Source organism: Arvicola amphibius, chromosome 12 (assembly GCF_903992535.2).
Source record: "Arvicola amphibius chromosome 12, mArvAmp1.2, whole genome shotgun sequence".
In the NCBI taxonomy this organism is placed as follows: Eukaryota; Metazoa; Chordata; class Mammalia; order Rodentia; family Cricetidae; genus Arvicola; species Arvicola amphibius.
This window is the reverse complement of record NC_052058.2, coordinates 94,654,077-94,677,345: the sequence shown is the minus strand read 5'-3', so window position 1 is coordinate 94,677,345 and position 23,269 is coordinate 94,654,077. Positions and strand designations below refer to the sequence as shown.

At 37.6% G+C, this 23,269-nt stretch overlaps 1 protein-coding gene across 2 annotated transcripts in view; it reads right to left on the bottom strand.

Moving 5' to 3' along the window:
- Positions 1-235: 235 nt before the first annotated feature.
- Actr3 (actin related protein 3) overlaps positions 236-23,269 on the bottom strand; it is a 41,148-nt gene continuing 18,114 nt past the window's right edge. For both annotated transcript variants that reach the window (XM_038349322.1, XM_042056054.1), the window contains 10 exons: positions 21,801-21,925; positions 16,803-16,913; positions 13,553-13,648; positions 12,585-12,692; positions 10,963-11,106; positions 8,793-8,966; positions 3,195-3,287; positions 2,862-2,987; positions 2,365-2,448; positions 236-1,422 (listed from right to left, as the gene is read on the bottom strand). In XM_038349322.1, the coding sequence (XP_038205250.1) occupies positions 1,327-1,422; positions 2,365-2,448; positions 2,862-2,987; positions 3,195-3,287; positions 8,793-8,966; positions 10,963-11,106; positions 12,585-12,692; positions 13,553-13,648; positions 16,803-16,913; positions 21,801-21,925 (1,157 nt within the window). In that variant the 3' untranslated portion in view covers positions 236-1,326. The remainder of the gene's footprint in view (positions 1,423-2,364; positions 2,449-2,861; positions 2,988-3,194; positions 3,288-8,792; positions 8,967-10,962; positions 11,107-12,584; positions 12,693-13,552; positions 13,649-16,802; positions 16,914-21,800; positions 21,926-23,269) is intronic.

The window sequence follows — 23,269 nt, the reverse complement described above, 5'->3', positions numbered from 1 at the left end:
GTTTTGTGTATTATGGTGTTATTCCTGACACTGCTGTTTTAAGTGCTTCAAGATTATAAAAGATATCCATCCCATCTGCTTATATATATCTGGTCTATATAACTAGTATAATCTTATATTTTACCACATACATGCTAGAGACTTAAACTTTACCCACTGTTCCTATAGAAACAGAAATCCTATGAAACATATAAACAGTCAGTTGAACTACACTGCATAAAGAAAAACCATCAGAAAGGGTAATTCAATTTTAATTTATTGTCATCACTTTTCTTCATGATCCAGATATTTTAAAATGCAAAGAAAACAAACTTTTCATGATATGTCAGGGACTGGCACTAAAAAAAATTCAGACTGCAAATGAGTTATACAAATGAAAATATCAAATGGAGATCCAGTTATCAAAATGAAAGCACTCAACATATTAAAAGTTCACAATTATTTGTACAGAGCACATAAAAAAGTCAGCTTGCTATCCAACCGCTGTGCTTTTTAAAGAGCTACTGCAGAATTTGAAGAAAATAGACATATTAGTTAACTTATAAAGAGATCAAAGAGCCTGAAACAAGTAGTAAAAAGAAATTTTTGCCTTTATTAGAATGGCATTAGGCCTTAAATATGCCAAATTTGGTAATCACATTATTGTTTTAATAAGAAATGACTACATAATTGCAATACTGGTCCAACAGTCTTGTCTTTTCTTTTAAAGCAAGAAACAGAATGTGAGTAACCGGAAAGCAGGGCAGACATCGGCTAACCCAGAAGACTAGCTTCTTAGATCCAAAGCGTTTGCAGAGAGAACCATTGGTGGGCTAGGGAGGGGTGGAGCAGCTCGAGATAACTGGAACCCAGAGTGTGCGGCCAAGTCCCATGAGGCTGCTTGTTGAATTCATCTTTTTCTTGATCACATTTTTTTCCCTCTAATACCGTAGTTTTTCTTAGGCTTTTTTTTCCTCAAAGTATAAAAAAGTATGAAATATAAACAAGCTCCTGCACTGCCCACTTGGCAGTGCCCAATCAGGCATTACAGAGCTCTCTACACACCCAGAGCCCAGCACATTGGGTAAGTCAATAATATACAAAATATCAGGGCACAGAAAGAACTAAAACCCATTTCTTTTTTGATACACATAAGATTCAAATATTCAACCTAAAGAAAAACAATCGTCTTGGCTCTCTTCTACATCTGCATGTTGACACACTCATTAAATATTCCTGTATGATCATGTTTGGTTAAAAACCTCAGAACCATCCATTCAGACAAAAACTGGTCATCAGAAAGATTATCTCGTTTCCTTCTCCCTAACCCCAATAAACAAGTCAACTTTAGGACATAACTCCAAACACTGGATTGTGACGACAAATGCTAGGTCCAATTTCTTCATAATCCTTTTTGGTGTGGCATACTTGGTAGAACTCAGGCTGAAAACAAAACAAAACAAACAGCATTTTTTAGAGGCCAAATTCTCCTGTCTTCCAATGATCTGTAAAAGATGCTTTACAACAGGTGTTCAATGCACAACATCTATCAGTCTAGCCACAGTGTTTGGACAAAGCTTATAATTCTAGAAATCATGATTAAAATCTATAATACAGAAATCTGTCAGAAATACAGGGCCATTAATTCACACCCCACAGTCCAACCCAAAAGTTGTCTCTGCTGGGTTCTGATGCACAGTCTTTCTCACTTGGTGCCCAGAATCTGAAGCACAGCATGGAACCAAGTCACACTATAAGAACGTCTGTCTCCCTTTTGTCCACTTGCTGCATTACTACCTTCTTAAGGGCAAGTTACACATGCACCGTGGTAATATACCACAACTGAAGATAACTAAAACTAAGAAAACAATTTTTATTTTATTTTAAATGGTTTTATGTCCAATGTTATAAATCTAGTAATTTATATAAAAACACTTTTATTTTAATAGTCCATGAGTTAACACAACAGCACCAATATTTATTAGACTAAGAATGTTAGAACATAATCTAAGGTAGTTTTAAAGAAGTACTGATCTGGAGAGAGGATTCTAGAACAATTCTCTTTATTCAGTTACAAGCATTACCTTTCCTATGCACTGAAAGTTAACATTTACCTTGACATTTTTAGATGTCTAAACAGAAATAGCAACAACATTCTGGTGAGTATATTTGTACACATTTAAAAGAGTTTTTCCTATGGTAAATATTAAAATGCAGTATAATAAGCTCACTCTGAAGTAAATAATGTCTAATAGGCAAAAGATAAAAAGAATATTAAAATTAAATGACTTCTAATTATAAAATATTATGTGCATACATACAAAATTTTTTAAGTTTCTTATTCTTCTATCTAAACCATGAAAATTTACAAGTAAATTTACGTACCGTGGAAGCCAGCATTGACCCTCCAAACCAGACTGCATACCGTTGCATGTGATGTGTAATAACTTGTACATCAATGGGCTTGGGCTAAAAAGTAACACAGTAACATTATTTCAACAGTAAATTAAGCAATAATTTATCATTTACACTTAAATATGCAAACACAAAAATAACACCCAAGTGATATGAATTAACTGAGATTATCTACAGAGTGGAAGTAGAACACTGAGGAAGGAGCAGGATGAACAGGACCACACTTTACAGTATACATATCACAGTACAGTTATTCACAGAAGCTACTCTACTTGATACAGCTCTACAAGAAAGAAGTTGAGAGGATCCAGACACATGCTATGAGTCTATGGACAGACATAATGCTCCAGCAGAACACTTGCAAAGCTTGTCTAACATTCCCAAGTGAGAAGAAGCTGGCAGACATTCTTCTGACTGTATAACCAAGGGGCCTTTGACATTCTCAGCCAAGAGTTGAAGAAACCAACCTTCAATCTACCACCACTTAGCTCCTCGCTTAACTTCAGCCTGGCATCTACAGTTCTTTTCAAATCTCTTTGCAAACGACGTCCAAAGTCCCTGAACATGGTTGAACCACCAGAGAGGACAATGTTCTGTGTTGGTAGAGAAAACAAAATAAGTAGTTACGACCTTTATTTTAAAAGAAAATCTAAAGACAAATAGACAAGAAAAATTCAAGTGTGTCCTTTCTAAGACACGATTCTCTAATATTCAACAATGAACAAAAATAAAGGTTTTAAAATATGTTATTAAATATGAATAGAAAACTTAAAATTCCAGTTTTTGCTATAAACACTGACCTTGTAGAGAGGACGCCTGACATCAATGGGGCAGTTCTGAATGACTTCATCTACAACTTCTGAGATAGGCTGAGTAAAATCTGGATTAGCAAACTGAAAGATAAATAAATTATATACATGAACTATGGGATTGTTATTGATTTAAATATTAAAGTAACAAAAGGTTGAAGTACCCACCTCAAGAGTAAAATAACCCTGGTCTTCAACAGACTAAAGCTACCGAGGATAGAAATCAGGCAAAATTCAAGTAAAGTAATGTATACACTATAGAGAGGAAAGGGCATGTAAAGGCTGCCACTCCTATGAGACAGTAGGCATCATAGTAAGACCGTATACACTGCTAAGAGAATACATACACACCAAAATTACCACCTAGAAAACAATCAGGTAATAGCTAACACAGACTCAAAAGCACATACTGGTGGCTCCTGCAAAAGTCCCCAAAGACTCTGATCTGTGTTCTTTATGTAAACCAGATTCACCACATCGAAATGCTGTGCTAGAAAGATAGCTCAACAATATAAAGCACTTGTTGCTCTTCCAGAGGACCTGGAATCTGTTCTTAGAACCCATGTTTAACTCCCAACTCCCCTTTAATTCCAGTTCCAGGGGATACGATGCCTTCTTCTGACATCCACACGTCATTAGGCACACATACATAAAATAAAAACGTCTATACAAAGGTGAAAACAACCACCAACAGTCTACCAGTAAGAGGGAAATAGATGCCACGTGTCCTATCATCAGATTCTGCATCTGCAAACTTGCCTGTGTAAACACTGACTTGCAATACTCGTGTCAACAGGTGACACTTATTTTCTACACCCTTCCAAGTGTGCATGCACATTCCTGGTTGAAGCTGAACAGGCTAATACTTTGTCTTGTTTAAGTGTCACACTGTTAACAGGTGTCATTTTCAGTCACTGAGTGACTTTTTTTGTTTGTTTCTACTATGACTGGTAATCTTGCTGTTTAGAAGGCACAGTGCTGGAATATAGTACACATGTGTCTAGGAAGACTGGTGTGTGTCTTGCAAAGTCCCAGTTAGGCAGCATCCTTCAGTATGAACAGACGGGATGATGAAAACACGAGGAGGGGCTGACAGAAACCTAATCTTGTTTTTCCTTTAGGAACACTCGTTCAGTCTTCAGTACTTTGTAATGTTCTCAAAAACTTTATCAGCAGATGAAGAACAAACAGTCAGTGGTGTAATCATAGGATACACCATAGCCAAAATAAAGCCACTTTTAATTTGTGATGCTCAAAAGCAAACACACATGCCACATTTTACCTGGAAAGTAGACCCCCCACACACATTGCACTACAGAAAAATGGAAAACAAAGCTCAACTCAGCTGGCTCTAGATGCCATTGAAAGATAAGCTCATATACAGGCCGAGGCTGACTAACTGAAACAAACAAAACAGAACTCAAAATCTTACTGTCCCTGGTGACATTTGTGATTGCAGACAATCTTCCTTGGCTGTAGACCGCAAGTGCTCTGAAGAGCCTACAGCTCTCAAAGCACTGACCTTTAATGAGCCCATGGTAATACTTTCAACTTAGAACCTGGCACTGATTTTAGATAAAAAAAAAAAAAAAAAAAAAAAAAACAAGCAAACAAACAAAAAAATCCTTAATTTTTCCCAAATTTTGTCAGAGAATATCAACAATTTGATAGAAAAATCTTTTATTGCATTGATTTCTTCAGAATCCTTCCAGTGTCAAGGCAGAACTAGTAAAGTGCCTTCACTGTCCTTTGTCCTCTTCAATATTTACCTAAACAGCCACACACACAGCCCCCTATGCATACATTGTTAACCTTTCCCACAATCTTGCTCATCTTATCTGTCACAGTGTGAGCAAAAGGCCAGAAAACAGCTATTCAATCTGCAGCTGTCTCTGCATCCTTCTCAAAGTAGCTATCCCTCCCTTCTGACTTTACCAACCCAGGTTCTTGCTATGAAGCCTAGGGTGGCCTACAGCTATGTCATGCTTCTTTCTTTCTACCTTAACCTACTGAGTGTTGGGTTTACAGGTGTGCACTACCACAAAAAGGTTTTTAAGCTTTTAATAAGCGAAACTTTACAAAACCTTTAAAAGTTCCTATACTCTGTGTATACCACCGAAATTCTAATACAGAAATAAATAAAGTTTAACTTGGGCTTATCTGTTGGAGAACTTCAGGGGTTATTGCACTACAGAACCCCAAATAAAATCAGAATAGTGGCTCTTGCAAAGGACCTAAGTTCAGTTCCCAGCACCTGTACCGGGTAGCTCACAACTGCCTATAATTAGCTCCAGGAAGATCCAACCCTCTGGCCTTGGTGAGCACCTGCATTCAAGTGTACCAACATGCATTCATAAACATAGTTTTAAAAATTAATTATCTGAAGCTGAGGATATAGTGTAGCAATTAAGAGCACAGACTGTTCTTCCAGAAGATCTTGTTTCAATTCCAAGCACCCACATACATGGTGGCTCACAACCATCCAGGACTCCAGTTCTAGGTGATTCAATGCCCTCTTCTATTCTCAGTGCGCACCAAGCAAGGAAATGGTACATAGACATACATGTTAGTAAAACACCCATATGCATAAATAATAAAGTTAGAAAAATAAAATTAGAATATTCAATAAAGTAGTAAGCTGTGAATATTTTATAAAGACAAACCATTATTAAACAAGTGAATAATAATTTACTACAAGTTCCTCAATACTCTAATAAATGCAACAGTTGCTCCCCAAAACTAATACTCAGTCCTTCCTTCAGCTTTGTTCTGGAAACAGTCCCAGTTCTAACTATTCCCTGGTCAGGTCTCAGCAGCACACAGCTATTGAGAACGTTCTAAGGGGCTATTATTACTTAGGTGGACTGAACACCCCAATAAATACAATATCACATATATTTCTTATACTTAGAAATAAATAATAAATTTAAAACATAAAATGGCATATAGTATTTTCTTAAAAAAATTCAAAGTCCCAAGTATTTTCCTTATAAAAGAAACCACTTCTTTCTGATATTTGTGCTGAACTTAGCCATTTAAAATTAAACTTTCAAAAGGATATCTGTATTAAACACCTCCCAAAGGGTCAGAGATCTACAGGAGAAGGAAGAGGCTGAAAGATGGCAGGAGCCAGAGGTGGTGAGTAACCCCAGGGAAACAGTATCCTCCAGACACACAGGAGTGATACACACATCCAGAGACTTTCACAAGCTAGACAAAGCTGCAGCAGTGAGAAGGGTAAGTGGACACAATTTCTCATCCCTTTTTAAGAAACTATTTGCAACTGACATCTACTAGGAAAATCAGTTTTCTCCCCCAGAGTGCCACTGGGCAGCAAATTTTTTTGCTCACATCAGCATAAAGTTGTGTGGGTAGAGAGCTTGAGAGGGATCTGCAAAGAGTTTGGGAAGGGAAAAGAATTATGACCAAAATATATTGCATAAAATTTTTTAATAAGAATAAAAAATAAATTTTCTTGGATATTTTATGTCTTAGTGCTAAAATCTTGGATAGGTTAAATACTCAATCATTCATCTAGTCCAAATTTTTTAAAAAAATGAATGACTACTCCAAATGACAGGGAAACAAGAACACAGGAAGTATCTATTAAGGATTCTCAAAATTCACTTGGGAAGTGATGCACTTTCTGTAACACCCACAACAGCAAGCTCCATTCTGGGAAATTAATAGTGAACAAACTAAACACATTTGTCTAATTTTCTCTGCCCAAACTAAAACCACTGGTAAAGACAATCTTTAAAATAAAAATAGAAACAACACAAAGACAAGGCCGCACAGACCCTTCCCAACATTTAAGTCACCAATGACATCAAACAAGAATGAAATTGTTTGACAATAATGGACTATTTCTACAGCCGGGAGCTTAGAAACTGGGATAGAAAGAGGCCGTTCTTCTCCATAGGAGTCTATCAAAAGCTTTCTCCTCATCAAGATTTCTGCTTAATCTAGTCTTAAGAACAGAATATTCTTCAGAAAGCAGCTTCTGGAGCTATTTTTGTCCTATCTAAAGGTAATGGAAGCACACAACGAGGTGTCGAGGTCCCTAAATAAGCCTCACAGACTGCTAATCCCACTCTCTTCGCTCCTCCCTTTCTCTGTTACTGAAAACCTTTACCCTCCACACAGGAGCCTTCCTGTGAAAATAAGCTTTGTCTCCTCTGCTTTATCAGGAAATCTAGGAATAAATGATCTTTACATGAGACTACAGAACAGCAGCCCATGCACAGCTAAAAAGGGGGGGAGGGGCGGGTATAGAGACTCACTCATCTGCTCTGACCTCACAACTCTGACTGCAACTTCACACTTCACCTGAAAGACCTAAGTTACTCAAGTTATCAATTCTTCATTTTTTTTTTTTTTTTTTTTTTTTTTTGGTTTTTCAAGACAGGGTTTCTCTGCAGCTTTTTTAGAGCCTGTCCTGGACCTAGCTCTTGTAGACCAGGCTGGTCTCGATGGAACTAGCTCTTGTAGACCAGGCTGGCCTCGAACTCACAGAGATCCGCCTGCCTCTGCCTCCCGAGTGCTGGGATTAAAGGCGTGCGCCACCACCGCCCGGCGACAATTCTTCATATTCTTATCCCTCTCATATCTAAGCAGAATCACTAAATCCTAAGACTTCCACTTTCCTTCACCTCCTTTCTCCATGACACAGATATTTATTTACCTGAAATACTATAGCAAACTCACATGATTCCAACCTGGTCCACATCATTGTTCTGACCCAAAACAACCTTTTTTATAAATGACACAAATCTGTCATTTCCATGTTAGATTTCCAGACTATAATGTAAGATAAATACCCACCCGACCGTTGGGCTGATGTCATTTTTTCAGCCCTCTGAGAAGTTTCCCCGGTTCTCCCAAGCTGACTTATGCTCTATGCTTCTAAACCCTCAAAAAATATGCCCATCTGTTAAGAAAACTACTTTTATTTAACTACCTTTCTTACTCTCTAAACTCAAGAAGAATAGGATTAAATATCCAATGCCTAATCTGAGACCATGAAAGTTAGGGCCAATAAGTGAAAATAAAGCAATTATTAAAAATAACTTGTTGATGCTGTATAAGCACAACAGGCACTGAATATTAAAATTCTACTACTAGAGTTAAATTCCTAATACCAAGTTACCTGGAGGATTTACTATCATTTTAAGACTACCAAAAGCACCTATTTATTATTTTAAGACAGTCTTTATGTTCCTTAGATTCCACAGATCAGAGACTATGCTAATAGCTATGACAGTAACTGAAGTCTACACACAGTCATATTACACTAGGTACAGGCTTCTGGATTTCCCAAGGTTTAAGTTGTTACAAACTGGAAAGGTGATCCTCTGCCCTGTTCTTCCATGAAACCCCTCCCCATGAGCCATAAAGATCGAAGAGGTAGGATAACAGATAAGGCTGCTTTAATATGAGCTGCTTCTCAGGGGTGGGGTTCAGAAATCATTCTATGGTGCTTTAGGACAAATTTCTGAGATTGACTCTGAATTTCTTCTGACTTTCTGCTACATATTTCAAAGTAATTCTATTTAAAAACAAACAAAACCACAAAATACCAAGCATTACCTCTGGGTGGAAAAAGATCTCCGGTCCCAGGAATCTCTCGTAGCCAACGTCAATGGAGAACTCTTTCTTTGAGATTGCATTGACTCCGGTGTACTGTTTGATCCACTTTGACCCATCAGTGTCATACTTATTAAATTCTTTTACTAAATCTGGGCAGACATAACTATAGCGTTCCTTAAAAGCAAATAAAGAAAAAAGGTAATTTTTTTTGTTTTAGGTAAAGTTTAAAAAAAAAAGATAGTGTATAGTATATCAGTCAACAGATTAGAATAAAAACAATTTCATTAAATATAATTAAGTAATTTTGATAGGTGAAAATTTAATGCTAGAATATCTTATTGTGTAGTACAAATGAGTGGCCCATACATACATAGTTTCTGACTCCATCAGTACTACTAAAATATGAAAGACTAGACTTGGTCTTAACATTTTAACGCCACTTAATGAAAGCATTCATTAAATTCTCCAGCATCTACTACGTTTGTAACAGAATAAAACATTCTAGAAAAGAAAAATGAAAAGCATATGCAAAAGAATAGCTATAACTACACAAATTAACATAGATCCTTTATGCCTATTTGGAACAAAACTAATTTTCATCAAGATAATAGAGGAAAAAAATATAGAAATGTAGCTACTATGCTATTATCTGCAGGCCTGAATTAGCATGTGATTATCTCTGAGTATGTCCCAGTGCTTCTATTCCTTGGGCAGTTTTTGAGCAACATATACAATTTCCTATCATTTTGCACATCAAGGACTCTTCCTAAGGTAGCTGAAAATATTATCACAGATAACAAAAAGATATAAAAGGTTGTCACAATAAGGCATCATGGTGATGCACACCTTTAATCCCAGCACTGGGGAGGCAGAGGCAGGAGGATCTTCTGTGAGTTGGGGGCCAGACTGGGGCAGATTGACCCTGTCTCAATCTCCTACAGAGGGACAAACTCCTAGGAAAAAAGGACACTTTCATTATCTTACACATCCCTCCTTGGAGGTGAGACTGTTTTTTAAAAGACCTTTAGCCTGAATAAATTTAAATTCCTAGTAGATTTTCATTTGTCAAAGAAGTTGAAAATAATAGTGTTCATATTAATTTTTTTCTTATTTAGCAGTTTGGGTTGTTTGTTTTTGGATAGTCACATTCTTTATATCAGCAGATATCTTAGAACTCGCTCTGTAGACCAGGTTGTCCTCAAACTCACAGAGATCTGTCTGCCTCTGCCTCCTAAGTGCCAGGATTAAAGGTGTGATCCACCATGCATGCCTCTACATATTTAGTTTTTAGGCTACCAACTTGAGAAAAAGTTTGAAAATCATTTAGTAGTTTCTTTAATACACAGGAAGTAGTCAAGGCATCTTTACATCTATGTTTGAAAGAACAAAAACACCTCCACAAATGTCAAAGAGATGTAAATAAATGAAGTTCTTTTTTGCAAAGGCAGTTTTACATATTCAAAGCATCAGAACTACAGAAAATGTTTGTTTTTTGTGGATAAATGACAAATTCAAAAGCAATACCAAAAGAATAAGGAAAATATTTTTGATTACATGCATGAAACACTGATATAATAAAGAATGCATATAGTCAAAAGCCTAATCAAATACCTCATATACCCACCAGTTTCTGTTCATGTTCCACATCACTTGAGTAACACACAGCATCTATACTACAGAGCTCAACAAGCCAATTACGTCAAAATAATTTTAATAACAGAAAACTGTTAGGATTAAAATAAAAACTTCAGCCAGGCAGTAGTGACACACGCCTTTAATCCCAGCACTAGGGAAGCAATAGCAGGTGGATCTCTGTGCATACAAGGCCAGGCTTGTATACAGAGCATGTTCCAGGACAGCAAAGGCTACACAGAAAAACCTCAGAGTAAGCTAAGATAAAATGATTTCTGGGAAAAATAAATATTTACTTTTAATAAAAGGGGCAATCACAAAAGTTTAAGTTTAAACACTCATGCCAGCTGTCTCAATGAGAACATGGAGAGAATACGCACAGGGCAGGTGATCATCCCCCATCTATTTGTGAGAAAAACAGAAACAACAACTTACAGGGATCACTTTGACTGGCTGAGAGGACTTGGGTCAGAAGAGTTCTTTGCCATCAGTTAAGCCCGTGACTAATTTCCAGCTGAATCATGCTGCCAGAGCTTACCTTTACTGCTTTTGCAGTTTCCAGGGACTGTTCAGGAGGGATTCCTACTTCTCGGTCTCGCAGCAGTTGCTGAATAAAGTATGTTATATCTCTTCCTGCAATTGGAATGTGTTTAATACAGCTGCCGATGACATACCCTTCAGCCTGCATGCAAGGAGACAAGTGCCTTCTTTAGTGTTCTCAGCATCATAAAGTGGCTTAGTGGGAAAAGAATTTGTTTTAAAGCCTGAAAACCCAACTTTAATCCCTATAAGCCACATAAAGGTGGAAGGAGAGAATCAACTCTACTCACATGCCCTGGCACAAGCATGCCCTATCCCATTCCCATATAATATTTTAAAAATATATTTCTAAAAATTAAGATCCATTTCTTAGCCAGATGCCGCAGGCATGCCTAAAATCCCAGCATCTGAAAGGCTGGGGCAGGATTCTGGGTGTCTTCCTCAAGACAGTGTCTCTGACTGAACCAGAAACTTGCTGTTTTCAACTAGATCTTTGAGTTCTTGAGAATATCCTGTCTCTGCTTACCACTGCTATGATTAGGCACATACAGCTCTGTCCTACTTACTAAGTGAGTACTAGGGACCTGAACGTGGTCTTCATATTTACAGAATAAATGCCCACCAAGTCATCACCAGCCCCACAATTATTTTAGATACACCACTAAGAAAGAAAAAGGAGCTACCAAGTAAATTACACAAAGCGCCGGGCGGTGGTGGTGCACGCCTTTAATCCCAGCACTCGGGAGGCAGAGGCAGGCAGATCTCTTGAGTTCGAGGCCAGCCTGGTCTACAAGAGCTAGTTCCAGGACAGGCTCTAGAAACTACAGGGAAACCCTCTCTCAAAAGAACCAAATAAATAAATAAATAAATAAATAAGTAAATTACACAAAGCTATTAAATTCTAGGCACATCCTAATAAGATATTAAAGATACCCAAAGGCTAAAAACACAAGGGGATATATCCACAGTGAAATATGACTTGACAAAATAAGAAATGAAATAGTATATATGCTATACAAGGATGATCTTGAAAACATTACTCTAAATGCACATAGCCTGTCACAAAGACCTGCGTATATAATTCCATTTCTATGAAGTTTCCAGACAGGCTAACTATTCACACAGAAAACCTGTGGCTGGCAGGTGTAATGTGTGCCATACCTGGAAGCTGCCATGTGCTATTTGAGCTCACTGAAAACTTTCCCTCCTGTGTGCTCTCATATTGCTTCTTTGTAGCCCATGATGCAAGCTAAGATTCTCAGCACAGATTATTCCACCATTTTCCTAGGTCTTTAAGTGAAGATCAAATCTGAGTTGCTCATGCCATACCGTGTGAGGTCTACAACACTGTCCCCAGCTCTGTGACCTTCATCAATTACAAGCCTAACTGTGACTTTGGAGCACAGTTTGATAGGGAGCTAGCTTTGTCTCCTTTCAGAACTGCTGATGCTCTTAAGATCCTTGGCTCTTACAATCCTTAAGTTCCTCATGAGGCCCATGATGGTGGCTGAGAAAGATGTCAAAAAGAGCTTCTCAATCTGGTAAAGGTGTCATTAATTCCTGTCATTTACTTCTAGGTGTACTATTCCACGTTCTCTTTAGCAATTTCTCTGTCCTTACCACAGGAATGACATGAGTGACTCCATCTCCACTGTCTATTACTGTACCCGTCAGCGTCCTCTCGCCTACTTGTCTTGAGGTCCAGGATGCAGCTAAGGCAAGAACAGCCTAGAATAAAGTAAGACAGACAAAAATAAACTGTTAAAGAGTTACTAGGGATACAAGTCAATAGAAGTAATCTATAATGACACTGCATACGTTCTACAGTTCACTGAGAGAAGTTCATGAGTCTCTTATGGCATCAGGCCACTTAGAAAGTTCAGAGTTTAGTAGGATCTTCCTAGAGCCACAATCAAGAGTGACACAAACGTGTAATATGTGTAGCACTACCTTACCCAAACTTACCCAGACTGCCACAAAGAACCAAGGCATCCAATTATCATGAGCCAGCAAGCATTACTCTTAAGAACTCAAACTCCAAGTTCCTAAATGCAATCTGCAGCTAACACTGGACAACACGTACCTTAACTGAAAAGGTCACATACACTTCCACATACTCTGAGCTAACCAGAAAAATCAATGACACATGACACCATTTTTTCCTACCAAAACTCTCGTCATGGCCAATAGAAAACAACTCTTTCCTAAAACACATTTTTGTAAACTAAGAATATCATTTTTTAAAAGTTAGATAATCTTATAATCAAAATATATGAATAGTAACTAAAAATAGATGACAAAACTGACTTTTCCCACTTGCTAGTAATACCTAGAAGGAATTAAAATAGGTATTTAGCCCACCATCCTCCTTTGTTCTAAACTCCTAACAATCATGGGAGACAGAGGAAGAAGTTTTTCTTTCTTTCTACAAATACTATCTCCCTTTCCTAATTGTTTCTAAATTATTAACTCAGGAGAATATGGTATGATTTGAAAGCTTTCTAGGAAAAGAGAGATGCATGGTTTAGTAGTAAATTAAGTCTGTGTAAAATCTAAAAGCCAAGATTAAATAAGTATAAATAACTTACCTGCACAGCAATGTACAAGCCTGGAACATTGAAAGACTCAAACATTATTTCAGCAGTATATTCCCTGTTTTCTGGAGTATTCAGTGGAGGTTCAGTCTATTAAATTGAATATATTAAAAGACAATGTGAGATCATTTTGGAACTTCATTGGCAATTTCTAAAGGGAAAATAATTTATAAAGTAATTTAAAAAGTACTAAATGTATAAGTAGAAAGACACAAAGACTATAGGAGAACTATAGAGAATTAAAGCAGACATACACGTACATGGAAATATGTTCTCAGTGTCTACATGTCCCTTCTCCTTTTGTTTTGGCTCCCCCCATCTGTTTAGTCCCATGTTGATTTGTTTTATTATTTTAGAAACATGTTTATATTCTATTTACATAGGAAAGAGTGTGGATTTCGGTGGGGAAGTCAGGAAGATTTGTGAGGTATTAGGGGAGGGGAGCCATAATTGGGACAGATTACATGGAAAAAATATCTCAATTAAAAAAATAGTGTTCAGTAACATTACAAGTCATCAAGAAAATGAAAATTAAAACCCAATCAAAAAAAAAAGTCTGTACACACACAATGACCAAAGTTAAGAAGATTAGCACACTAAGTGCAGGCTAGAATGAACAGTATTATATGAAAAAGTCACCCCAGGCCAGAGCTCTAAACCAGCTAAGTCTCTGCACTGCAGCAGAGCAAGCCCACAAAGAGATGAGAATAAGTGTCTATAGAGATAAAATGTTCAAACAGCCAGACTCTCATAGTCGAAAACATTAAACTGAATGATACGATTTTTACTACAGCACACCTTATATGATTTCATTTACTTAAAACCCAAACACAGGCAAAATTAATTCACTTGTAAAACAAAAAAAAAAAAAAATAAGGTGAATGAAACAGTGGTTGCCTCAGGGGAATAGAGAGCATGAATTAACTAGAAAAGGCAATTGATAATATGTTACTTATATTGTTACTTATACAACTGTCAAAACTGACAGTGGACCAACCATCTATTCTGAATATTACTTTACAGGGACACATCTATACTCACTCACTTCATTAGGGCTGAATAGCTGTGACAGAACCCATTACACTCTCATTTGGAATCTTCAGTGTCCACATGGACTACAAAGGCAAATTCTCTCTCCCTCCCTCCTTCCCCCTCTCTCTTTTGTTCTTTTTCTTTTGCCAAGCCTGGTCGGTCGGTCGGTGGGTCTGTCTGTCTGTCTGTCTGTCTGTCTGTCTGTCTGTATCTATCTATCTATCTATCTATCTATCTATCTATCTATCTATCTATCTATCTATCTATCTATCCATCCATCCATCCATCCATCCATCTATCGTCCTTTTTCTTTGGCCAAGCCTGGTCAAAATCCATAGAATGGTTCAGATTTGTGATTTTATAATACACAAATTTTACATAAAAAAGAATAACCATAAACAAATAACAAACTGCTTGATGATGGACATACTGTTTAAGCATGAAATGATTCTCATCTAAATGTAGCTTATTTTGATGTGATTCAAAAACAAAACAGACTAACAGAAGGATAAACAAATTTATGTCAAAGCAATTACGTTAAATGTATACTTAGACTGAAATGTTAATTATTGCACTGAGGTTGTAGGCATATAGGTGTATATGTATGTGTAAACAGTAATGTTCTTTAAACTTTACATACAGTTCAGTTACAAACAGTATTCACAAAGCACCAAATGAAACACTGAAACTCATGTTCAAGTATAAAGACACAAAGGCAGCCATTTTGTGCTGTAAGAAGATGGGGGTTCATTTATTCTACTATGAAGTAACCAATAGTTATTAAATAGTTTTAAAAACAAGTAAGAGGGGCTAGAGGAATGACTCAGTGGTTAAGAGCATTTATTGATCATGCAGGGGACCTGAGCTCAATTCCCACCACACACATGGAAGCTCACAGCCTCCTGTAACTTTAGTTCCAGTGGATCTGATGTCTTCTTCTAACCTCTGAAGGCAGGCGCATAATACATATTCACGCATGCAGGCAAAGCAGTCATAGAGAAAAATAAAATACTTAAAACAACTTTAAAACAAGAAATATTGTTTTAGAAGCATTTGCTTTTAAAGCTATGAATACAAGTTAATTTTTTAAAAGTTAAAACTTAAATGACATTGTACTTTCACTGTTAAAATAACCAATGAGCCAGGCAGTGGTGAAACATAACTACAGGCCTGTGACCCCAGCACTCGGGGCAGAGGCAGCGGAGCTCTGTGAGTTCGAGGCCAGCCTGGTCCACAGAGTGAGCTCCAGGACAGCCAGGACTGTTTCACAGAGAAACCCTGTCTTGGGGGGGTGAGTAAGAAAAATAAAACAATGAGGTGGGTGGCCTAACCTTTAACAAGAAACATTCTATAGACCTAATATTAGTAAAAAACAAAATACCACTTGTTAACTTTTTGAATCTGCTTTGCAGCTTGCTTCTGAAGATAATTATGACAGTTTAAGTCTAAAATTGGCAGTTGCAGACTCATGTGCTCAAGCCTTCACTGCCAGCTGACCAGCTCCCAGAGGTGACTGGATCATGAGAGCTTCAACCTCACCAACTGACTTATCCACTGAATAGCTAGATGAATGAACTGTGAAGTGTGGGGGTGAGGAGTCTGGCTAGAGTCAGTCACCAGAGTCCAGGTGATGGTCTCTTATCTGCCTCCTCCTACCCTGAGGTCCAACCCTCTGCTCTATCACTTCCCACAGAGATGCTCTACTTTACCAAGCACAGACCCAGAAGCAATGAGGCCAAACAACTATGGATGTAAGCCTCAGAAACTATGAACTGAAAACTTTCGTCTTTACGTTATTTGTCAGTGAGAAAAACAAAAAACAAAAAATTACCTACCTATTATTTTGGGTCAAATCTTAATGATTACATATTAATTATAAAAAGCATTTATGTGATTATACTTTAGTGGTTGACCACATTGCTACTTTTTACCACAGCTTGCAGTCAGACAGTCTTATGGATGACATAGTTGTATATAACAAAGTCTTTCAGATATGACAGCTTAAACATGGTAACATATGCTTGCTAATGATACTAGGGATCATTTAAATACTCTTCAAATTCTTCCCAGTAGGCTAGGCATCAGGGCAACATGCCTGTTAACCCAGAATTTGGGAGGATAAGGTAGAATGATCCTGAACAAAGTCATCCTGGGCTTACAAATACAATCTCAAAAAAGAGGGAGTCCCCAATAAATCATAATGTGTACTTACCAAAAGAAAGTAATGGTCTTCAGGTTCTGCCCTTAAATATTTAAAAATCACTTGCTCCATAAACCTTTCCATCAAGTCCCAATCTTCAACTATACCATGGCGGATTGGCCACTATTAAAACAAAATTCACAAATTAAGTCTTAATAATGTCAAGAAAACAGACCTATAAATATAAAACCAGAGACTATTAGCTCATTAGCAGATATTAGAAAAAGATGTATTCTTTAGGTGCAATGTTACCACAGGTCACCCTTAGTAGAAATATACACACTTAGAAAAGTGAAATTTCTTTTACAATGTACATTCAGGTGGTTGAAAACATAAAATGAATATGTCAAAAATGTCAAACTTCATCCTAATTTTCTTAATCTTCAATAATTAGCCCATTAACTAATATCTGTTGTATATCTAACATATAATTCATACTTGGTAGCTGGATAGGTGGTACACACTTGGTGTTTTAGCTACTGAGGAGGCTGAAGCAGGAGGACTGCCTGAGTGCTCTGAACAGCAGTGAGATATCACCTCAAAATAATTAAAGTGACAAATCAGTAAATAAAACATTGCAAAATATATGATAGCCAGAATAATAATTAAGTACACAGAATTTAATTTGGAAGACTATACAGGTCTAAATTGAACCAGGGCAACCCACAAGCATACACAGATTATATACACCATGTGCTAGCCTATGGATAATTTTCAACATCAGTGTGTGCCACACTCCTTCATGACAATGTTTCTTTTGTGAAGTTGGGTTGCCACCTGTTACTATGATTAAAGAAAAAAACATACAAAACAAAATCCACTTTGAAGGCAAGAAATGGAAGTAGCAATGTTTAATCCATTCCACTGTGAACAGCTGCTCAGGGCCTATCAGGCAAAGCTTATCAACGGGAACAGTTAACCATGAAGTAAAGATATTTATTTTCCTTTCAACCTAAGCTGCCTTTTTTATGTGGCTTGAACGTTACTAGCTACTTAATAAAATAAATAGCTGTTGTGGACTATTATTTGAACTAGGCTAAGATGTGTTACACTTGTTTATGTGGTGGAATATGAACTGTGCAAAGGTGTGTTACTTTTGTTTGTGCTGCATTTGTTTAATTACGTAAAGATGTGTTGCTGTTTCACCTTGCCTGCCTAAGGCACTTGATTGCTCAAATACAAAGCTGAACGGCCAATAGCTAGGCAGGTAAGGGACAGGTGGAGCTGGTGGGCATAGAAAATAAGTAGGAGGAGAAATCCAGGCTTGAGAGGGAAGAGAGAGGAGAATGAGGAAAAAGAGAGGTCCCAGGGTCAGCCAGGCAGCCTCCAGTCAGCAGACACATACAGAGAGGTCATACAGAGAGAAGTTAAAAAGCCCCAAGACAAAACATAGATGAAGAGAAATAGATTAATTTAAGTTAAAGGAAAAAAAAAAAAAGCTAGCCAGAAAAGAGCATAAGCTCTGGTTGAGCATTCATAACTAATAATCTAAGACTCCATAACATGATTTGAGAGCTGGTTGGAGGCCCAAAAGAGAAAAGGCCTGCTACAAACTGTCACATACATTTGAAAATTTTCTTTTTCAAAATCTGTGTGGCACTTTGAAAATGTTACAGAAATATAAAAGGCACCAAGAAAGCTCCTAAATCTCTGACAGATTATCCGTCACACATTCAACATCTAAGTATCAATGAGGGATAACCCACAGTGTTGGTTCTGAGGACCCTTACCCACAATACTTTGTAAGGCATGTTACTGTTACTTGCAAAAGAACTTCACCTTGTCTGGGCCATCTACACTAACCACAATGCTCATCTCACCATTCCACAGGTGACTTTTCAATGTTCAGACCACACCGACCTCACTTTTCCTGAGGCACCCTTCTCCTGAGCAGCAGGTGGCACCTAATATCTTCCACAGAAAATCGAGAATTCAAGAGAGGAACTGAGTCTCCTTCACCCAATCTGTAAACTTCTACTATGTTAGCAATACTCCTTGCAATTATGTATATGTGGTATGTGTCTGTGTGTTAAATCCATTTAAGTGCAGGTGCCTGAGAGTCTAGAAAGTGTCTTATCCTTGAGCTGGAGTCACAGGCAGTTGTGAGCAGAAGGGCCTATGCAGAACAGTACGCACTCATAACCACTGGTTCGTCGCTCTAGCTCCCGCCCTATCAAATTTGTCATCCAGAGTACATTCCTATTTTTTTTTCCAAGACCTTGTTAAGTGCCCCTTCTTCCAGTTTCCTAAGCAGAATTTAACATTAAACGTCCTCCGATCTTAATTCTGTAGCTTTATTCTTTCATCTCTCTCTCTCTCCCATCACAGCCTAACCTCATAAAATAGTACCCTTACTCTTTCCTGATCTACCATTCACAAAGCTACATCCATTCAGCTCCACTATACTTCCAACTCAGCACACCTATCTTATTTGATAGGCCATGCTGTTTATCTCTTTACCTCTCAAGCCTAATTAGTACACCTCTCTGACTTCTCTCCTGCTGCAGACTCTCCTAGGTAACAGTATTCACCTCCCAAAGTAAATGATACCTCCCTTACCTCTGTCCTTATCCATCTTGTTTCTGAGTTCCAAAGCCCGCACAATAGACTGTCTGGCAACACTGATCTGCCTCACAGGTACTTCAAATATCCTGCATTCAAAATTAAATTTATCCTCCCCTCCATACACCACCCCAGTGCTCCTACATTAATGCCCTTTATTTCAGAAGTAACTAGGAATATCCTTACCTACCTATCTAGTCATCAATAGTGCCTTGTCAACCATTCCTTGTTAATCCTTAGATATCCCCTTTATTATTATTCTCAAACAATAAACTAACATACTATTGACTCAGACTTCTAGATTTCTATGCCAACAATAAAACAATGAACAAGTAGTGGTGGGTCATGGCAAATGACACAATAACATGGGAAATGCCATGAGACAGCTGCTTTTTTCCCATAAGGAAATAGCAAGACAAAAAGCATATGCAGAAAGAGAAGTTATGGGTCAGAAGACTCATGAGACTTAATAGCTAAATCCAGTGGAAAATTCTTATTTTAACCATGACCCAAACATTAAGCCATTAGGGAACACGCAGAGAAATGTACTAAACTCTGACTAAAACCATGAGGTGCTGTTAACAGGCAAGTACTCTGAAGTGACTGACTAAAACATAATTGGGGAATGGGGTAACAAAGTAAGATTAGTTACAATTTGTAATTGCCAAAGCTGAGTGACAGGCATGTATGGGGTCAATACATTCTTCCTCTTTTTTTATTATTATTAATTTGTTTTGCTTTTGTTTTGAGACAGTGTCTTACTATGCAGCCCTGACTAGCCTGGACCTTGCTATGGAGACCATGTTGGTCTCAAACTCACAAGGGCTGGGATTAAAGGTATGTGCCATGCCTGACCCTTCACTCTACTTTTAGTTATGAATTTTTTGTAACATTTTAATGTACACATGTAAAGAAGTATGTGCACACACACAAACTTCAGTTCTCTTTATCGCCACTGCCATTACCTTAGTTTAGTGGTTCACAATCTGTGAGTTGCAACCCCTTTGGGGGGTCACATATCAGATATCCTGCATATCAGATATATATATATATATATATATATATCGAATCATAACAGTAGCAAAATTAGAGTTATGTAGTATCAATGAAATAATTTTATGGTTGGGGTCACCACAACATGAAGAACTGTATTAAAAAGAGTCATAGCATTCATTAGGGAGGTTGAGAATCACTGCCTTAGACAAAGCCACTAATACCACTTGTCATATCTCATTATCCCAGAATCATACCTGCCTCCCTCAGAGTGTCTCCTCACTATTTGAGCACTACAATACTTTCTTTATACCCATCCTCTAATCAAGGCCCACAATAAATCCTAAAGTACTAACAGTGCCATTACATAAATAACTAAATACAGAAAGCTAAGTCACTGGATGATACCACAGAGCTAGAATGGAACACTGGCCAGAATTCAGGTTGAAACAGGCAGCCTTATTAACATTGTCCAGTTTATGTATGAAGTAGCTCCCATGCAGCCCCTGGATTTCAGGAATATGAGCTATGCTGCCCTCCATCTTCCTCATAAGCTTTCTTATATACTAGCCTCTCTGCCTAATGACTGTCCACATATCTTATCTAACTCCTATTTTATTCTTCAAGACCTGGCTTAATGATTTATCCTTCAAGAACTGCTAAATCCCCAACTAGGCTAGCGCTTCCCGTGGCACACAGCAGGAACACCCTATCAAGTTTCCCTTCTGTTGACTTTATGTGTCTCATGGGTAGGGAAGTTGTTTCTTGCTACTTTCTTTACAGCACAAAGAAAAACTGCAAAGTTTTATTTTTACATATGGCAGTTATGTCATTTAAAATTACAAGGAAAGGAAAGAAACCCCAACAGAGGAAACAAATGGTTGGAAATGCTTACCTTCCAGGAAGGCTAGAGTAGTGGCAGTGGACAGAGACACAGGAAGACCCTCTGTGTTAAGAGATTAGCTCTTAACTTGCACAACCAGCCACACAACTTCTTTATCTGTGCAATGAAGACTACTTGCTTTACAGTGTCAGCTCTATTTCAATAAATAGACAGACAGAAAGGGCAGGGAAGGAAGAGGTAGAACAACATTCCCTGATGTAGCAACATGGAGATGAGAGAAAAATCAATCCTTACTGAGAGCCCTAAGAGGCAATGCACATGGAAAAGTAAACCCATTCACTCCAGTATGTTAAAGCCGGGGAGGAGAAGAAATTTCTATGGTTACGAAAATGAGAACAGAGTCAGATGTGGTGGCGCACACCTTTAACCCCAGCACTCAAGAGGCAGAAGCAGGCAAATCTCTGAGTTCTACAGAGCCAGTTCCAGGCAAGACCCTGATTCAAAAATGTTAAAGCAAAAACAAACAAACAAAAAAAAATTGATGCATGAGAGCATCAAGTCCATAAAGAGTTAAACCACAAGCAGCTGACTGGATCCCTCGGGACACATACCTTTGTTGCATATGTGGGCTTTTCTATTGCTTCATCACCAATGAAGAAGTCTAGGTCATCCACACCTTTCATCACCCTCCTCTGGGCTTGATCACCTACTTTTGCAGACTCTTTGATTGCAATACCTTTGAAATAAGTTAATTAGACATTTAAATTTTTTATCTTTCAAATAAGACAAACTTCTACCTTGCCCTTCTTCAGCTGTAAAGTATTACTAAAAAACAACAACAAATAGCATAGAGTAATGAATGAAGTCATAAGAAACCTGTGACAAAATTCATTCTGTACAATGACACCTCAGCTTCCTCATAGGAACAAGTACTCTGAAAACAGCACTACTATGGGACTGTTCAGCTATGCTTCCAAAACTGGTAAGTCTATTTTTAATTCTAGCTGGGTTTATGTGTGTTACTAGGTTCTCACGCATGTCAGGTGTATACTTCCACCAAGCTATATACCAGCCCTTTCAAATTTTTTTTCTTTAGAGCACAATTCACTGAGCTACCCCCAACAGTCTTGAACTTGAAAACCTCCTGCCTCAGCTTCCCAAGTAATGGGTATTTACAGTCCTTTGCCACCAATCCTTAGCTTCATTCGAAATAAAAAATATAATCCTGGAAGGCCAGAGAGATGGCTCAGTGGGTAAAAGCGCTTGTTCCACAAATCTCATGACCTAAATTCGATCCCCAGAATCCTCATGGAGGAAGGAGAGAACCGACTCATCAGAAACTAATCCTGACCTCTACACACATTATGTCAACTATGCAATATATGTTCACATATATATAAAACATAATAATAAATTGAAATTATAATCTTATAAAGTCAATATAAAGCTTGAAGAACAAGCAAGAATTAAATGTGAAACTTTAAAAGAGAAAATCTGTAAAAAGAACTTTTAAAAACAAGTTTTCTCTACATCTCTACTTAATCTTTTTCTCTACTTATTCTTATCCAATAGTAATCTGCTAAATTTTAGCCCCATATATGAAAACTCATATAGCAATTTCTTTAAATAATTTCAAATCTCTGTCTATTCCCAGAGGTAAAATCCATTATGTGCATTTAGAGGCTAGAGAGAGAGCTTGATAGTTAAGAGCATTACAGTTCACCCAGAGGACCCAACACACAGCAGTTCACAACTCCAGCTCTAGGGGACCAGGTGCTCTCCTGTATCTCCCACCAGCACCCATACACACATAGCAGACACATACACACGTAATGTTTTTTTAAACCTGCAACAGAGTCTAAGTTTTAATTTTCTGAATTCAAGTTCAGCATCTTCATTCAATAAAATTATGCAAACAGTTTTAAGTTGGTCAAAATAAAAAAAAAAAAAAACAAAAGTCATGCTGAAGACAAGATGCACCTTTACTAACAAGCATACCTCTAACAATCCAAATCTACTGCTATTAGAAAGTTAACAAAAGCAGGAAAGAACAAAAGTTCCCAAAGACAATGTTACAAGC